The 18,678-nt window shown below is 36.1% G+C and overlaps 1 protein-coding gene and 1 pseudogene across 1 annotated transcript in view; both read right to left on the minus strand.

The window, feature by feature from the left end:
• Ncl-ps2 (nucleolin, pseudogene 2) overlaps window positions 1-18,678 on the minus strand; it is a 436,970-nt pseudogene that overhangs the window by 342,647 nt on the left and 75,645 nt on the right.
• The window catches only part of Sult2a2 (sulfotransferase family 2A, dehydroepiandrosterone (DHEA)-preferring, member 2), a 67,015-nt gene continuing 50,544 nt past the window's right edge, over window positions 2,208-18,678 (minus strand). Inside the window, exons 4-6 of the mRNA NM_001025131.2 lie at window positions 14,203-14,297; window positions 9,426-9,603; window positions 2,208-2,425 (exon numbers count right to left, since the gene is read on the minus strand). Of these exons, the coding sequence (NP_001020302.1) occupies window positions 2,313-2,425; window positions 9,426-9,603; window positions 14,203-14,297 (386 nt within the window). The 3' untranslated portion in view covers window positions 2,208-2,312. The remainder of the gene's footprint in view (window positions 2,426-9,425; window positions 9,604-14,202; window positions 14,298-18,678) is intronic.

An 18,678-nucleotide genomic window follows, 5' to 3' on the forward strand; every position in this document is an offset into this window, starting at 1 on the left:
TCAGTTTGCAAAAATCCTATGTATGTTTGTGTCAATATTTATAAGGGAAATTGGTCTGAAGTTCTCTTTCTTTGTTGGGTCTTTGTGAGGTTTCAGTATAAGAGTAATTGTGGCTTCATAGAAGGAATTTGGTAGTGCTCTGTTTCTATTTTGTGGAATACTTTGGACAGTATCGGTATGAGGTCTTCTATGAAGGGTTGATAGAATTCTGAACTGAACACATCTGGACCTGGGCTCTTTTTGGTTGGGAGGCTGTTAATAACTGCTTCTATTTCTTTAGGAGTTATGGAGTTGTTTAGATGGTTTATTTGTTCCTGATTTAACTTTGGTACCTGGTATCCGTCTTTTTAAGCTTTTATTTAGCTGTAAGGGATTAATGTTCTATTTAAATGATAAAGTGCTTGACTGGGTGCTATATATATTTTATGCTTTTAATTACAAAGTGATAATTGTTGTACTCAGCTTACATTTGTGAGAAAGTTTTTTTTAAGTTAGACAAAATGGGTGAATTTTGGGATGATGTCATCACGCGTGTATAGGAAGGTACAAGACAGAATGAGGTCTGTCACTGAAAGAGGAGCAAGGATAGAAGGGAGAAAAGTTTGAGGGAAGAGGAAGAGACTCTGATGGAAATGGGGAAAGACTGGGGAGGCTGGAAGAAAAGCCACGGAGAGAACATGGAAGATGATGTTAAGATTCCACTCTGTGTATTTCTATATTTTTATGAATATTCTTAAGGCATGGATGTGTACAGAGCTTTGTATGATTAGGTGGGCAATTATATCTTATCAATTGGATCAGAGGTTTTTGTGTTTGTGTTCTTTCTTGTGGAGAATTGAGTTTGGGTGTATGTGTGGTGGCAGATACACTGGGCTGCATTGGGATGTGCGTTTCTGGCAAGATATCTACTAGATATCTTTGGGCACTGCAGTGCTGGACCTAGTTGGGGAAAAGACAAACCTTTTTATAATTTTACAACAATACCACCATAGGGCAAATAGCAAACCCTTGACACTATTTAATGATACTCTGCTATTCTTGCAAATAAGAGTCTACTGTATCTGATATCTTCGAGGTTTTATCCAGCATTTGATGAAAACAGACCAAGAACAACATCCAAGCATTAGACAAAGCTCAGGGAGTCTTAAAGAAGAGTTGTGTATAGGATTGAAGGAGCTGCAATGGTCAAGATCACCAGAAGAAGATCTACAGAGGCAAGTAACCTGGGCCTATATTGGCTCCCAAAGACTGAACCATGCACTAATTGGACCTAGGCCGCCTACACGTAAGTAGCTATTGTGAATCTTAGTCTTCATGTGAGTCTCTAGAAAACCAATTGAGGCAAGGGCAGTCTCTGACTTCGACTCTGTTCCCTGCCTTTGGATCACTTTCTCATAGTTGGGCTGCTTTCACTGGACTCATTAGGAAAGTCAGTCCTGATTCGATTTGATGTGCCACGGTGGGTTCTTCCCTAAGAGGGAGAATAGCAGGGCCCCCATTCCTTGAGGAGAAGAGAAGAGGAGGCAGAGGGAGGAAGTTATCAGTGTGGGATGGAGAGGAGAAAAGATGGCTGCAACAATCATGAAAAGTGAATAAATAAGGAAATAAATAAATGAAAAAAGAGAAAAATAATATATATATATATATATATATATATATATATGTGTGTGTTTTAAGGTGATATTTGTGCAAAGTATAATAAATATGTAAGTACTAATTAATACATGTTTAATTTCCATAGCATCACATTGAGAATGTTTTCTTGTATCCATTCCCAGTAAATAAAACCGCAAATAAATTACTTATAAAAGAAAATAAAATGTTTTAAAGCTGGAATTCTAGTAAATAAATAGGAATTTGCTGATAATATACTATAAAACATTAATAAAAGTAGCAAATATTTGATGACTCAAGACTCCATGATTCTAGGCTGAAGACATGACTCTAAAAATGGAGAGATATTAGTAGTACTGTATTGTTTAGGCAGAGGACCTGAGGTCAGTTTCTAGCACCCAAAGCAAGAAGTTTACAGCTTAATGAAACTGCAGGTCCCTAGTACCAGTGCAGTGTTCTGGCATCTAAAGGCACTACAAACTGAAAGGTACACCCACCACCACCACCACCACCACCACCACCACCACCACCACCACCACCGCTGATACTACTAGTATTAATAATACTATCTTTTAAAAAATTACTTTCACAATTCCACAACAGGATTTATTCAATGATCACATTCAGTTATTCAGACATCATAGAACAACATAAACATAAACATCAGTGTTCATAAAATATTTAAAACTTTTGAAAATTTATTCCCATGGGAACATCCCTGGAGGGAAACCGGCCATTTTCTCCTGGAACACTTTATCAAAGGCTTCAGCTTGGGCTACTGTGAAGTGATTCTTCCAGTCATTAGTTGTGCCTGGAAATGTGAAGCAAACATATAGGTGGGTTAATAATGGACTTACACTGCTCTGGCTCCTCCCACCATATGCTCTTACCATCTATTTGATAAAGACCTCACAGTTAATAAAGCAAACTACCATTTTCTGTAGAAACATACTTAATCTCTGAAATCATATATACAGACTTCTTCCTCTGTGGAAATTATGTCCTACCTTTTCCTCACCCAACCTATATGCTAGACAATCTAAGAGCAGCAACACTGACTTGACCTTTTTATTTATCCAGATTATTCCTACTTCCCATCAAATGTTTCTATCACATTATCCAACTTAAGAGTGTTTATCATCTCAATTATCAAAACAGACTTCAACTGTACTATCTACATTTTAGTGTTAACTTATAGAAGTTCTTCACAGCATGCAAGCAACATTCAAATAATATCTTTAAAAAGATAAACTTATGTGTGTGAGTTTACATGAGTGCTGCATATACAGTTATGAGCAGAAGTTCAGCTGCTTTGATTTTCCCACAGGAAACAGGTTACTCAGACATTCCCAGCTGACAACATTGCAGGAGTTCTGTTTCACTCAGCCACGTTGTTTTGTGATGCATGAAGATCTGTACAATTTCAGTCCTAACCTTTGCAGCACTGTCTCTTCTGACCACACATTGGTTTTCACTACTCCATTACAGAAGGTCTTTAAATTTAGCCACAGAAATTGTCCAACTGCTCATGCTGTGTTGTGTCTTGCTTCACACCAGAGGCATAATATCTTTCATATAATTACATCTTGGTCCTTACTAATGATGCAGTAAAATTCTCATACCATCTTTCTTCCATTTACCACCCCACAGCACCCATCCTTTCTGTATTGCCTAGCTGTGGCACTGTGATGTGTTCCATGTATTTCTGCTTTAAATATACGCACAGAACATGCATCTAATATATTTCAAAAGCAAGTGTTTCTTAAATTACTAAATAATTCATTTCACAAAGAGTGACAGACGTATAGGACGAACTCAGTGTGGAATTTTTTTTATTGAATTCAAGATTTTGTGAGAAAGTCATAGGCAGTGCTCTAACTTTGCTGATGAGGAAAAATTAGTCTTTGAGATTTCCCCAGTGTGATAGTGATGGATGTGGAATGGAATCCAAAAAGATCGACAATAGAAGTCATGCTTTTCTTTATCACATTTCTTTCTTTCTATTTTATCATATAAGTTAATTTTAATCCCCCTGTGGTCCATATTAAAAAATATATAAAGAAGTAGTAAAAATGTAAATCACTAATACAGCATATTCAAATAATATACCATTAACTAATATGAATATAAAATGTCTTCTGAATAGAAGGGTGCCTATCAGTATCCATTGCTATTCTCAGGTTTCTTACATTATTCATTATTAAACCAAGATTTCTTACTGTTTTCCACAGCATGTCTGGATCCTGATAAGCCAAACCAGATAGAAACTGGACTACAAGAATCTCAACAAACTCAATTTGGCTTCACGATAGAATAAAGCAATCCATCAGAGAAACAGATCTTTGGAGGTACACACATGGAGTTCAAAGTCCACCTATGTCAAAATCCTTTGCACCTTACAGATGTACATTTATTTTCATTAATATTTTCTAAAAATCTACCCAAACTTGTGTGCCTCAGATGGAAGGATTAGCCAGATGGCAGGATAAGCCAAACATATGGTAGGTTAGTTCTTGTTGAAAAGGATTTTCCTCATAGTTCTGGAGGGTGCAGCTCTCACATCATGGTATTTTGTTCAGACCATTGTAGACTTTTCGTTTTGGCCTGCACATGGCAGGCTTCTTCTGCATTCCATCGGTCACCTTCCCTTTGCATCTCTGATCATTGTCTTCTGAAAATACCAGTAAAAAGAGTAAATGGCCCTAGTACTTTGTAGAGTAAACATACACTGTGAAGTAATGAGGGCTTGGACTTTTGAAGTTTGTCAGAAGATACTTCCTACACATATCCTGATTGTGGTATTGCCTTTACAAAAGTCTCGTCAATCAAACAGGGATTGAATGATGGTGAACATATCTCTAGTTTGCATTTCCTGCTGTATATAATTGTGGAATTACAATGACTACAATTGCATGTGGAAAATTATTGCTTAGAGGTTAAATCCACATTCATCTCATCAACTTGAATGATCGAGTCTACTGGGTAAAGCTGAAAAAGTAGCTCTCCAGAGACAATAAAATATATTTTATTTGTGACTCAGGAAGAAGAATTAAAGAATATGGGAAAATTAGTGTAGTGACTTATTTCAATCTAAGGCAAGTCTACATTTAATACAGAATTTTAAAGATTTATGATTTAGGGAATTAGGTTATCTAATGATAAATAATGAAATTGCGATTAGAATTAATATTTGACTTGTTCATACATGGATGATTCAAAAACACCACCAATCTGATATAGAAATTGAGAAGAAAAATAATATGTTTACATTCTTTTTCCTTTCAAAATTGTTCCCACTCATATCCATTTTATTTTCCTCTATAAGGTAGTGAAGCAGATTGTTAATGAATTTGGTATCCCCAACTAGTGACTTGGTTTCCAGAGGTACATGGCTTACTACCTATGCATCACACTAGTTTAAAAAATATAATCCCCCAAAATAATAGTTATTTTCAAATGCAAAATTATGCCACATATAATCACTAGGATAATTAAAATACAAAAGATTTATGAAGTCTGATCAAGTACTTGACAGAATTATATTATGGTCTTATGCATACATTCATGCATGCATTCATGTATGTATGTATGTATGTATGTATGTATGTATGTATGTATTGCTCTTATAATCTATCCTGCATGACAAAGAGTATATACATTTGGAAGAGATTAAATCCATGTGCGGTCTCATCCTAGAAGAAACTTCCTGGAAAAGCACAAATAATAATTGTTGTCATGGAAATTTGTCTTAATTTATTTTCCATCTGTTCTGATGTGTCTCCGCTAAAGTTTTTGCTTGTCAGTTTCCTTATTCCTTTGATATTAGCAGAGCTTCTTGATATTTTAGGTATTTGATAACATAATTTTATATTCATATACTGTTTTACCCCTGCCAAATTCTGATTCATTATAGGTAATCTAAGAACAGACTACTTCTTTTAGGTGAGTCCTTCAGTTCTAGTGCAGAGAAATATATCTCCACTGAGTCTGCAGTGGAGGAGTATGAGTTAATATGGCAACAGCAGTGTATTCTTCCAGGGGCCTTAATATCTAGTATATAGATACCCATTTTCTTGTAGTGAATGGTGACATATAGTGCTTAATTTTGTGTCAAAATTTCCTATTATGAGGTTACTAAGAGTATCAGATTAAATACAATCTGGTAAGTATTTGATTTCATTATCTATGAAAACTCCTGATATTCTTATTTTGCTAGTATAAAATCTCACTCTGAAGCAGAGGAGAACTGAAGGTAAAGGCTGATGCACTTAAATTATGGAAAAAATTAAATCCATATCTTTTTCTTATTAAATCCAACACCCTTTTTCTTCTACTCTCAGTTTCATCTAACCTATCAAAACCTAATCAAGTCTGGGTAAGGCTCAAGGTCTGATTCATTCTGGCAAAGTCATACGTTATTTGCATAGCTATGAAATGACACACACACACACACACACACACACACACACACACACACACACACACAATCTGTTCCCAGGACAGAGATGTGGCAGAGACATGCAGAGAAATGAAATTCCCTTTCCAGGAGAGACAATTCAAAAAAGAAAAGGGTCATGAACATAAAGTAATCAAACATAGGTTGACAAATGCTGTCAGATTTTTTATTGGATATTTTCTTTATTTACATTTCTAATGTAATCCCTTTTCCCAGTTTTCACTCCAGATACCCAATATTCCATTACCCCTCCCCCTGCCTCTTTGAGGCTGCCTCTCTACCCTCTAACCCAATCCTGCCTCCCATCATTGACATTCCCCTATAATAGTGCTTTGAGCCTTCACAGGACCAAGGCCTCTCCCCCCATTGAAGCCCAAAAAGGCCGTCCTCTGCTAGACATCCAGCTGGAGTCATGGGTCTTTCCATGTTTACTCTTTGGTGGTTTAGTACCTGGCAGCTCTGGGGGTTCTGGATGGTTGATATTGTATTTCTTCCTATGGAGACGCAAGCATGTTCCGCTCATTCAATTCTTTCTCTAACTCCTTCATTAAGTACCCTGTTCTCAGTCCAATGGCTGGTTGTGAGAATCTGTCTCTGTATTTGTCAGGCTCAGATATAGGCTCTCAGGAGACACCTATATCTGGCTTCTGTCAGCAAGTACTTCTTGGCATTTGCAATGAAGTCTAGGTTTGATGACTCTAAACGGGATGAATCCTCAGGTGGGGCAGTCTCTTGAAGGAATTTCCTTCAGTCCCTGCTCCACAATTTGACTTCATATTTCCTCCTGTTGAATATTATGTTCATCCTTCTATGAATGACTTGATAAGACACACTAAGGTCTTCCTTCTTATTAAACTTCATATGAATTGTATCTTTGTTATTCTCATCTTTTTGGCTTATATCGACTTATTAGTGAGTGTGCATCATATTTGGGGTTTTTGTTGTGATTGGGTTACCTCACTCAGGAAGATATTTTCTAGTTCCATCCATTTGCTTAAGAAATCCATGACATGATTGGTTTAATAAGCTGAGTAGTACTCCATTATGTAAGTGTACTTCATTTTCTGTATCCATTCATCTGTTCAAGGACATCTTGGTTCTTTATAGCTTCTAGATATTATAAATATGGCTGCAATGAACATAGTGGAGAATGTGTTCTTGTTATATATTGGAACATCTTGTGGGTATATGCCCAGGAGTAGTTTAGCTGAACCTTCATGTAGTACTATGTCCAATTTTCTGAGGAACCACCAGATTGATTTCCAGAGTGTTTGTACCAGCTTTTACTCCCACCAGCAATGGTGGAATGTTCCTATTTCTCCACATCCTCACCAGCATGCACTGCCTCATGAAGTTTTGACCTTAGCCATCTTGACTGGTTTGAGGTGGAATCTCAGGGTTGTTTTGATTTGCATTTCCTGGATGGCAAAGTATATTGGAGATGTCATTTGTGGCTTCATGGCCATCGCATATTCCTCAGTAAAATATTCTTAGTTTAGCACTGTACCCCATTTTAATAGAGTTATTTGATTCTCTGGGGTCTAACTTCTTGAGTTATTTGTGCATATTGGACATTAGCCCTCTCTCAGATGTAAGATTGGTACAGATCTTTTCCCAATTTATTTGTTACCTCTCTGTCCTATTGACAGTATTCATTTCCTTACAGAAAATGGCAATTTTATGAGGTCCCATTTGTTGATTCTTGATCTCAGCTCATAAGCTACTGGTGTAATGTTTAGGAAATTTTTCCTTGTGCCTAAGTGTTTGAGGGTTTTCCTCTCTTACTTTTCAATTAGTTTCAGTGTATCTGATTTTATATGGATGTCCTTCATTTGTTGAAAAGGCTGTCTTTGTTCCAATGGAGGGTTTCAGCTTCTTTTTCAAAGATAAAGTGACAATAGTTTTGTGGATTCATTTCTGCATCTTCAATTACATTCCATGATCTGCCTGCCTGTCTTTGTTCTAATACAGTTCAGTTTTTAATCCTGATAGCTCTATAGTAAATTATGAGGTCAGGGGTGTTTATTCCCCCAGAAGGTCTTTTATTGTTGTGAATAGATTTTCCTTTCCTTGTTTTTTTTTTATTCCAAATGAATTTGAAAATTGATCTTTCTAAATCTTTTTTTAGAATTGAGTTGGAATTTTTATGGAGATTGTATTGAATGTGTAGATTCTTTCATCAAGATAGCCATTTTTACTATCTTAGTCCTGCCAATCCATGAGCATGGCAGATCTTTCTATCTTCTTAGAACTCCCATTTCCTTTTTCACAGGCTTGAAGTTCTCATCATGCAGATTTTCAGTTGCCTGGTTAGAGTCACTTCAAGATATTTTATATTATTTGTGACTATTGAAAAGGGTGTTATTTTCCTAATTTCTTTTCTCTGCCTGTTTATCCTTTTAGTAGAAGAAGGGTATGTCTTTGTTTAATTTAATGATATATCCAGTCCTTTGTTGAAGTTGTTTATCATGTTTTCGAATTCTCTGGTGGAATTTTTGCTGTCACTTAAATATACCATCATATCACCTGCAATTAGTACGGTTTTAACTTCTTCATTTCCAATTTTAATTCCTTTGACCTCTTTTTGTTGTCTGATTGCTAAACCTAGGACCTGAAGCACTATATTTAAAAGGTAGGGTTAGATTGTTTAGCCTTGTCTAGTTTCTGAACTTAGTGACATTGCTCCAAGTTTTCCTCCATTTAAGAAAGAGGCTGCTGAGATTGTTAAGGTGTTATGAGCACTGACTACTTTTCTTGAGTTCCTGAGTTTAATTCAAAGTCACCACATGATGGCTCACAAGCATCTGTAATGAAATTTCATGCCCTCTTCTGACACAAACAGAGTACTCAACACATAAATTGAAACCATCAGATTTTAACCCTAGAGAATTTTCTTAGTCTTTTTCTTGTCTACTCTGCCCTATTATAGGGTTGCACTATTGTACTCTTCAACATCTTTTCCAGGTGTTAATGTAATTTTTATCATTCTGTATTTATCATCCTTGATACATTTGGTCTACTCTATTGCATTTTTTATATTTTAGAGTTTATGATTGTAATAAAGTGAACTTTACAATACCCAATACAAACATGACTACTTTACCATTTTTTTTCACTAAAGTTAATGAACATGACCTATCGTCAATCCCAAGGTCATCTCCCAGAAAAAATCAACTTTTCACAGTGTTTGATGCCACCATCTTCTCCATAAAATTATTCATCTGTAATATTTGTGAGAAGCTATCAGTGGTGAACAGTGATTATTTGTACATTTCAAACACTTTCATAGAGATTCTTTTTCACAAAAAGTTCTTAATGTTTTCTGACATATTTTGAAGAGAGACAATCTCATTACCTTTTCTCATGAAAGTAAAACCAGTAAGAATCAGTTCCTTCTCCATGAGGCTATAATTGGACATGTTGTTTTCTTTCACGACTTGGAAGGAACTATACTTGAGGACCAAATTCAGCTCATCTGGCTCTAATTTTTTCCCCAGGAAGTCACATATCTTCTTTATGGATCCCATTGTATCCTGAAAGTAGAAGAAACAGAAATGAAGGTGATAAACAGAAAGCTCTGAGATAACCGATGTGAAGAAGAAGTCTGTAAATGGAGAATGAGAAAATGGATGCAAAGAAGGGGCATCAATAAATGAGAGAGCATGAATGGGATTTAGGCTAAAAACAATATGGAATAAAGTCAGGTAATACATAAAAAACATGTATATATTGAAAAATGACAAAGGATGTTGTTTCTTTTTAGGGAGGGAAAAATATTAGAGCTATGTTATCATAGAACCAAGGTTAAACTTAAACTTGCTTTGTAGAGAATAAAGACATTGAACTTCAGCCACTTGTACCTCCATCTCCATAGTGCCATTGTAAAATATTCGTGCTGATAAACTCACTAAGTATACTGAGATTTTTTTAAGACACTGCCTCAATATGGAGTTTTGTCTTATGCAGTGGAAGTTGCTATGGAGACCAGTGTACTTCAAGCTCAAAGAGATAAGTGATACATCTAACTGGCTTTTTCCTTTCAAGTCCTGGCATGGAAAGTATATACAACTGTACCTAACCTGCCCTGGGATATTTAAGGAACCTTAATAAAATACTGCTAGACAATGATCAAGGCAAATGGAGGGACGCGTACAAAGACTTAGACATAGTTTAGTGTTTATGCCACATAATACTGTTTGCTTAGGCTAAGTGTAAACAATACTGCTTTAAAGAAGTTACATAAAATATTGTCAATATTAATTACTTGGGGTAATTCTGAGAGATTTCGTTTTGAGTAAGTTTCTCAGGTTGCAGCTCAGGTGGGCATCAAATTTAACATTTTTTATATCAAATCTCTAATTTTCACAATAATATCTGTGCACTACTGCAATGGGTTTATTTGCAGGAGATAGGCATTAAAAATAAAAATCTTTGAACATTAAAAGTTGTGCTTTGAATGGAGCCATGAAGATTTCTTGGTTTAAAACTTGTTTTTATATATTTATCACAGTTCCACTTAATATTTCATACAAAAGAAAACAATCATGACAATAACTGAAAAGAATGTTGAATGGTCAAAAAGGAGGCTAATGGGGATATGCACTACTGTGTAGCAGACAGCTAAGTAGTGATGCTTCCTTGGGAAAACTTAATTTCATGATGATTAAGTAAAAGATTCTAGATATAAGAAAATGACTGTAATGAAAATTCTTTTTTACATGTAATCTTCCTGATTCCTGAGAGAGAAAAATAAGAGGTCAAATTATTTTATGATAATTTCATGTTTTGTTTTTTTTTGTATGGTTGTACTTTTTTATCAATAATTACTTTTCTCAACCCTTTCAGTGAAACAGATAGGGTGACAGCAGACCTTCACCTTTCCCTCTGCTTTTCTAGACCCCATGCCCAAGTCTCATCCTCAGTTCTGCAGAAAAAAGGAAAACAAAAAAGGACAAAATAAACAAAACAAAACAAAAACAATCCAAAACACAAAAAGAAAAAAAATAACAAAAAAAAAAAAAACAACGTGACAACACTTTCCTTCTCTAGTGGATCCAAAGACCATTCCCTTCTAAAATTATGCCCTCCACTTATTGCATTATTCCAGATCCCAAGTTCAACACTTCCTGGAAATTAGCAGAATACTCTGGTTATAGAAACAGGTAGACTATCTACAGATAAATCTTTCACTTCTCCCAACATGTCTTAAGTCCAATGACACAGACACCTACTTATCTCTGCAGCAAAACACAAAACTTTGTTAAGAGAATTGCTTTGCCCCAGCCCTCAACTCCAGAATGGACTCCCAAGGAAGCTACACCCAATTATGATCAGGGAAGCAATTAGGTGTCCACTTCACATCTTCATTTCCCTGAACGTTCTTCAAATCGATTCTGTGAGTCTCATCCCCACCATTTTATCAAACCTTCTTCTGTGGCCTCTCCTCACTCTCTGACCCCACTTCTAGGAGATATACTAAACAGATCCTGGTGGAATATCTTGCTGTCTTCCCTCTTGTGTAGTCCCTCTATTGAGTCCAGTACATATATATGCCTAACTCTGAGGTCCCATGACTCACAGACACTGAAATCTGGTACTGCAATTTAGTTTCTACAGAATAAATAAATCTACCCCATTATCTTAATAACCAGAGTGAAACAGAAACCAGGAAACAAAACTCCCACCCAATAAAGACAAGGCAAGCTATCAGCACCTAAACTAATTATCTTCCTAATCTAAGATGCCTGTCTTAGTCACAGTGTCTATTCCTGCACAAAATCATGACCAAGGAGTAAATTTGGGAGAGAAGGGTATATTCAATTTATATTTCATTACCAAAGGAAGTCAAGAGTGGAACATCTGCAGGTCAAGAAGCAGGAGCTGATACAGAGGCCATGAAAGGATGTTACTTACAGGCTTGCTTCCCCTGGCTTGTTCAGCTTGGTTTCTTACAGAAACCATGAGTACCAGCCCAGGATTGGTACCACGCACAAGGGTCCACCCACAATAATCACGGATTGATAAATACCTTACAGCTGGATCTCATGGAGGCATTTCCTTAAGGGAGACATTAAAATTTGTTATAATTCCAGCTTGTTTCAAATTAATACACAAAACCAGCCAGTATAAAGCCTAAAGTACTAACCTGAAGAAAGAGATGCCTATCAACATTCATGAAGCATACAGAACACCAAGTAGATTGGACCAGGAAAAAAGTTCCCTGAGCACATAATAATTCAAAAATTAAATATACAGAACAAACTATGAAAGCATGTTCAAGAGCTAGGATTTAGGAATCAAGTGGGAAAGGGGAAGGGAGAGGGGGTTTTGAAACGGAGTATGTGGAAAGACAGGTAAAATTAAGAGACATTTGGGAGGTAGAATTGAAACCTAAAACAGTGGAAACTTCCTAAAATCTATGCATATATGAAAGTGTTCAAAGTGAAATCACCAAATAATGGCCATCTCTTGTTCCAAAGAAAGAGAATGAGTGAATGAAAAATTCCAGTATTAGGATTGTGTTACATCTAATTGTGCTGATGTCTAAATGGATCCCCTCGAATCACCATCAACAACAACAACCAAAGATAAAAAATAAAACAGACTGTTGATAAGATTAGAAATTGCTCTCAACAAACTGACAGCAAGTCTCCAATTGATAAAGACAACACCTATACAAATAAATGAATGTGAAGTTGGTCCCTAGAGAGAACATCCACCCTTACATCCTAGTGTCCCTTTAGTACAGAAAGGCACTTTGCCTGCTCACAAAGAGAAATATAAACCAAGCTGGACACAAATCCTTCTATTGATACTGCTGTACTACTTGTGAGATAAGTTAGGTCAGTGGTGGCTCAAAGCTTATGGGAATATAAAACCAATAACTGATTTTAATTAATTCCCATTCCATGATATGGAGTCTGTATCATAAACTACATGGGTAACCATGGACCTGAGACTAGACAGCCCAGGGCCCTGTGGTAGAACAAAATATTGATCTTAAAAAGAAAAAAAAAGTAGTAAAATGACTCCTCATTATTTTATCCTATATGCATTGAACAGTGCCTTGCTTAAGCATCATCAAAGAAACTTTCTCTTGCAGCAAACGGGGACAAATATAGAAACCTACAGCAATAAATTAAATAATAAATAATTAAATAGTGTGAGACACCCTAAATGGACATCTCTATCAAATCCCTCTTTTCAGAGATCAGGGAACCCTGCAAAAGAAAGGCATAATAGATTGTTAAAGAAAGAGAAAATTGAGAGCACAAAGTGGTATGGACTAACGGAGAGGGAAGCAGCATGAACAGAGCTTGGGTGTGTCTGTCCCACATACTCTCTGTCTATAACATTGTCTCAAGTTTAGTGTTTTCGCGAGATTCCTGAGTGAGTGAATGTGTGGACCTTGGATCCTAGTACTTTTAATTAGATTCTATTAGTTTTGTTGTTTTGACTGTTCTAATTTCTATATGATAGTTTTTCTTTTATCACATCTCATTTCACTTGAACTTACATATCACTATTATACATCATTGCAGGATGTCAGGACAAGATGTTAAAATGTGCAGGAACCTTGTGGTTGGAAATGATGCTTAGGCAATAGAAGCATGCTGCCTGCTGCCTCCTTTACCATACTACGTATACCCTATTTTCTTAAAGAACTCATGGATGACAGCTCCTGTGAGGGTTGGGCCCTTCCCCTTCAATCAATGATTATGGTAATGCTTGCAGAACTGCCTAGAGCTAGATATTATGGAGACATTTTCTTAATTAAAGTTCGCTTCTCTCAAATTTTTCTAGCCTGTGACACATGTACAAATATTCAGCACATTATTTTATATTGCATTCTCCTATATTTTCTTTTCTTGATTTGGGAGGCTTGTTCTTGTACTACATGTTTTGTAGAAAAACTTTAAAATTGGGTGAATAAGGAGGCATAGATCATCTGGAAAGCCTCTGGGAGAGGGTGAATATGATCAAATACATTCACATTTAAAAGTTATTTTAATTAATACAAGATAATTTTGAAAAAGTCAAAACGAACAAGAAAAATCACAGTTCTCAGTAACCTTTTTTCATTGCTAGAGTCTAGCTCTTAATTGTGTGGTGATTGTAAGATGGATGCTCACCTTTTTCATGTCTTCATAGTACAGTACCAAGAAGTTGTCCCATTCTCTCATAGACAGCCAGCCACGGATGTGCTCAAACCATGATCCATATGCAACTGTGTTCAGGGAGAAGTAAATTGTCAGTTATAAAGCCTTAACACAGGGTCTGCTTGACTTTCTTCACTTTTGTGAAAGCAGCAGCAAAAATCTTCACTAAGAAAAATTGAACTACTCTGTATTTATAGAATTAAACATGGTGTTTGAGGCAAATACACATATAGAGAAGTTGTAAAATCAGGATCATTAACAAAATCATCACCATACAGATAAATCACTGATGACAGGAGGAGATATCCTACTGTCAAGCTACAAGGACAGGAGTGTGTACTTGGAGAAATCTATCACACCAATACTGGAATTGAGAGGGTATTCCTGTTAGCTTATGCTTCATGATGAGGTGCACTAGGAAGACAGAAAGATGTGATGACAGAGATGGGAAAATGTTATGTTATATGGGGTTGGAAAGAAAGATTTCCACCAAAGCAGCAACCTAATGGTGAAATTTTATGGAGGTATGAATCAAGGCTATATGATGTCAGTTGAAGGTAATAAGGCATGTGTGTGTGTGTGCTTGTGTGTGTGTGTATGTGTTTGTATAAGAGAGAGAGAGAGAGAGAGAGAGAGAGAGAGAGAGAATGCTTATCATGTTTTAGAATAAACAGTATATGTGCTAGAGGCTGATCTATTAATTATGAGAAATATATGATGCACTGCCCAGTTTGGAAGACAAGAGTCAGAGAAATTCAAACGGAATCACTCTACTCAGCGTAACTATGTCTGCAACTCCCTATGTGAGGTATCTTTTCCAGATCGTACTTTTCAAATTTAAGCCCCTGATTTTGCACATAATGCTCTTATCCTACATTTGTCTCACATTCTACAACACATATATGCCAAGCCAGATGTGCATAGTAGTGCAATAATAATAAAATTGTTTTGCAGTAACTGAAATGATGTCTGATTGGATTTGAGGATGGATACTTGGGGGGGGCGGTGTTAAACACATCCCTGGTACTATAAACCTGGTCATGACCCCATGGCTGGAGATATCATAATTCCAAAGTAGAGTTCCTATTGCCATTTTACTGAATGGTCATACTGTCAAACTACCTTCAAATATTTGTATTTATACCTATGGATTTGTGCTGTTCTTTACATTTGTTAGAGATTAATTTTTGCAGGTGGCATTAGTTAATGCAGGGGCTATTAAGTGATCAAAATGTACAGAATAATTGTGAGTTCGAAGTCACTGATATGATTTCTCTTATCCCCTAGGCAAGGCTCAGGAAATATTATGGAGCCGGAATTAGAAAGTAAAAGCTAGAGAATGGAGTGAAGTGCTATAAAAGTGTCCAGAGTGAATATTGTCCTCTGAATATAAATTGGCTGTTATGTTCATGTTGTCATATCATCAATGTTTGCCTATTGAAAAACTACATAACATAAAGCCTGATTTTATCCCAAGATGGATGGGGGAGTGTGTCCTGAGACCCCACTCCCGATTGAATATCTATTTGCAGTTTACAACTGCTAGATGAGAAAGACTCCCACACCCTTTTGGTATAGGACCACACTTAGGTTTCTCATGCCCACATGGATGGCACCACATCCATGTATATTTGAGCAACACAAATTAGCTTGAGTGTGTTGTATTTTTTGAAAAAAGTTTAAGTTGTGGTATAGATTTACTGGGGAATATATAGCATACTGGAGTGCATACTGGCAAATTTAGTAGAACAAGTTATATTTACTTTTTAAATTTACAAAGATTGAAAATATGTAAAAACACAAAATTTATGAAAATAAATCAAGAACAAACAAAAGTAGTAGGAAGATCTACTACTTTTCTAACTGAAATTCTAACAGCAGACAATTCAGGAAAGACGAGCCAACATTTGATACTAATCCAACTTACTTCTGAAGGACACCATTTCTAATATCTAGAACCTATTAATTCTAAGAATAGGCTTTTTAAAAAAATTCTTCAGAAACCAACTCATTATGAGTTTTCATTATAGACTACTTCATTTCTCATTCACCATCAGAAAAGTTTATCCATGTAGTGAACGGTGATTAATTTATAGACCTATAGCTCTTAAATGTACAGACAATAAGAGACTTTTGAATGGTGAGAACTAAATAGGGCTTCTATATTAAACCTTTTTCTCCATGCTTCAGGTATCAACTTGAATGGGGATGAGACATACTCTAGAGGAAGACGTGGTATATGAATTTCTAAAACAGTGTTTTCTGGATACTTCATGGCAGTTTGACATATGAGCTCAGCAGTTGTGGCAATGTGTATATGATCTGAAGTTTAAGCCAGACTTAGTCCCATTGTGAAGCAAGAGATTGGTCATGATGTGCCACCTAGAGCTACTAGTGATTGATAACTTCCTTAATAGAGTCAGCTCACTTTATGAGAGTTTATACAACTCCACTTGATATTCATACATCCAAAATTATGTAGGCAGTATTAATTGGAATGGATGATTTTTAAAATGATAGGACTTCAGAGATGGCTCAGGAGTTAAAAGCACTTGTTACTCCCACAGAATATCTTTGTTCAGTCCCCACTACCAACATTGTGACTTACTATCTTCTGTAACTTCATTTGTACACAATCTGATGTACTCCTGCCCACTGTGAGTAATTCATACTTCACGATTAACATACACACGTAAAGATAAAAGGCACCAAGTCATATTATAAATCTTTAAAACATCACCAACTACAATTTTAGAGGTAGAAAGGCTGGAAATCTTCATTTCGAGTTCTAAAAAGGTAACCACTACAAGTAAGAGTACTATGCCTAACAGTGTTGTCTGACCTAACTGAAGAAGAAATCAAAAAGCTGTATTTTGTAAAATATGTGAAATGAATTAATAGTCACCACGTCTGTTCTACAAACTAAATGTACATCCCAGCATGTAACCTTCGAGTCTCAGTTAAGCCTCCATCATATTGTCATGTGGCTGTGTATTTGATAGATTGTCTTTATTTATCACTAAGGTGGTATGGCTTACAGCATAAACGTGGACCTGTTCTGTATGAGAAAACTAACTGAGAGTGAGACACTGAGTAATTCAGTATGCAGATTTGTAAACAGGTTTCACTTCAATTCCTTCTCGAAATACTGTCACCAGTAGGTAGATGTTATACCTGAAAGTATAAATCAGATAAGCACTTTCTGCTCCTCAGTTTCTTCTGGTAACAGTATTTTATCAGAAAAACTAAAAACCAAACTAGACCAATAGTTGAATAAGACATAAAAGACCAGGTTCAGTAACTTGACAAAATAATCAAAATGAAAGGCATTAATAGATATCATAATAGTCAGCTATTCAAACAATGACTTCATGAAATTTTAGGAAAATGGATGGAACTAGAAAATATCATACCGAGTGAAGTAATACAATCACAAAAAAAAAACCCACACATGGTATATATTCAATGATAAGGGAACATCAGCCCAAAACTCAGATTACTCAAGATACAATTCACAATGGAGGAGTTATGGAAAGGATTGAAAGAGCTGAATGGGATTGCAAACCCATAAGAACAACTATACCAACCAACCAGAGATCCAAAGGAATAAACCACCATCCAAAGAGTACACATGGACAGATCCATGAACGTACCTGCATATGTAGCTGAGGATGGCCTAGTCGGTCTCCCCTGGGCAAGTCCTTGACCCTGCCTAGGTTGAATCCCCCAGTGTAGGGGAACATCTGGATGAGGAGGTGGAAAGGAGTGTGTGGATGGGGGGGAACTCTCATAGAACAAAGGGGAGGGAGAAGGAGCAGGGAGTTTATGGACAGGAAACTGTGGAAGAGGATAACATGTGAAATACAAATAAAATAATATTCAATTTGAAAAAGAAAAGAAAAGGGGAGAGATGGATTTTTTTTATTGTACCACAGTTATATTGAAAAGGCACATACTACATATTATGTTTTCAAAAGACTTTTTTAGAGACTGGATTTCTGCTGTCTCTTATAATCCAAACAAATATGAATATATTGAAAAAATAGGCACCATTCAATGATAATATTTCATTAATGTAAAATCTATAATCAAAAGACACAGGCTTATAGATTGCATCCAAAAGCAACAAGATAGATAAACCCTTAACCAGATTAACCAGAGGTCACAGAGAGTGTATCCAAATTAACAAAATCAGAAGTGAAAAGGGAGACATAACAACAGAATTTGAGGACATTAAAAAATCATCAGATCCTATTATAAAAGCCTATATTCAACAAAACTGGAAAATCTGGAGGAAATGAACAATTTTCTAGACAGATACCATGTACCAAAGTTAAGTCAGGAACAGATAAACCATCTAAAGAAACCCATAACTCCCTAAGAAATAGAAGAAGTTATTAAAAGACTACCAACCAAAAATTTCAGCTGAGAATTATCGAACGGCTGAAA

This window comes from Rattus norvegicus, chromosome 1 (assembly GCF_036323735.1).
Source record: "Rattus norvegicus strain BN/NHsdMcwi chromosome 1, GRCr8, whole genome shotgun sequence".
In the NCBI taxonomy this organism is placed as follows: domain Eukaryota; kingdom Metazoa; phylum Chordata; class Mammalia; order Rodentia; family Muridae; genus Rattus; species Rattus norvegicus.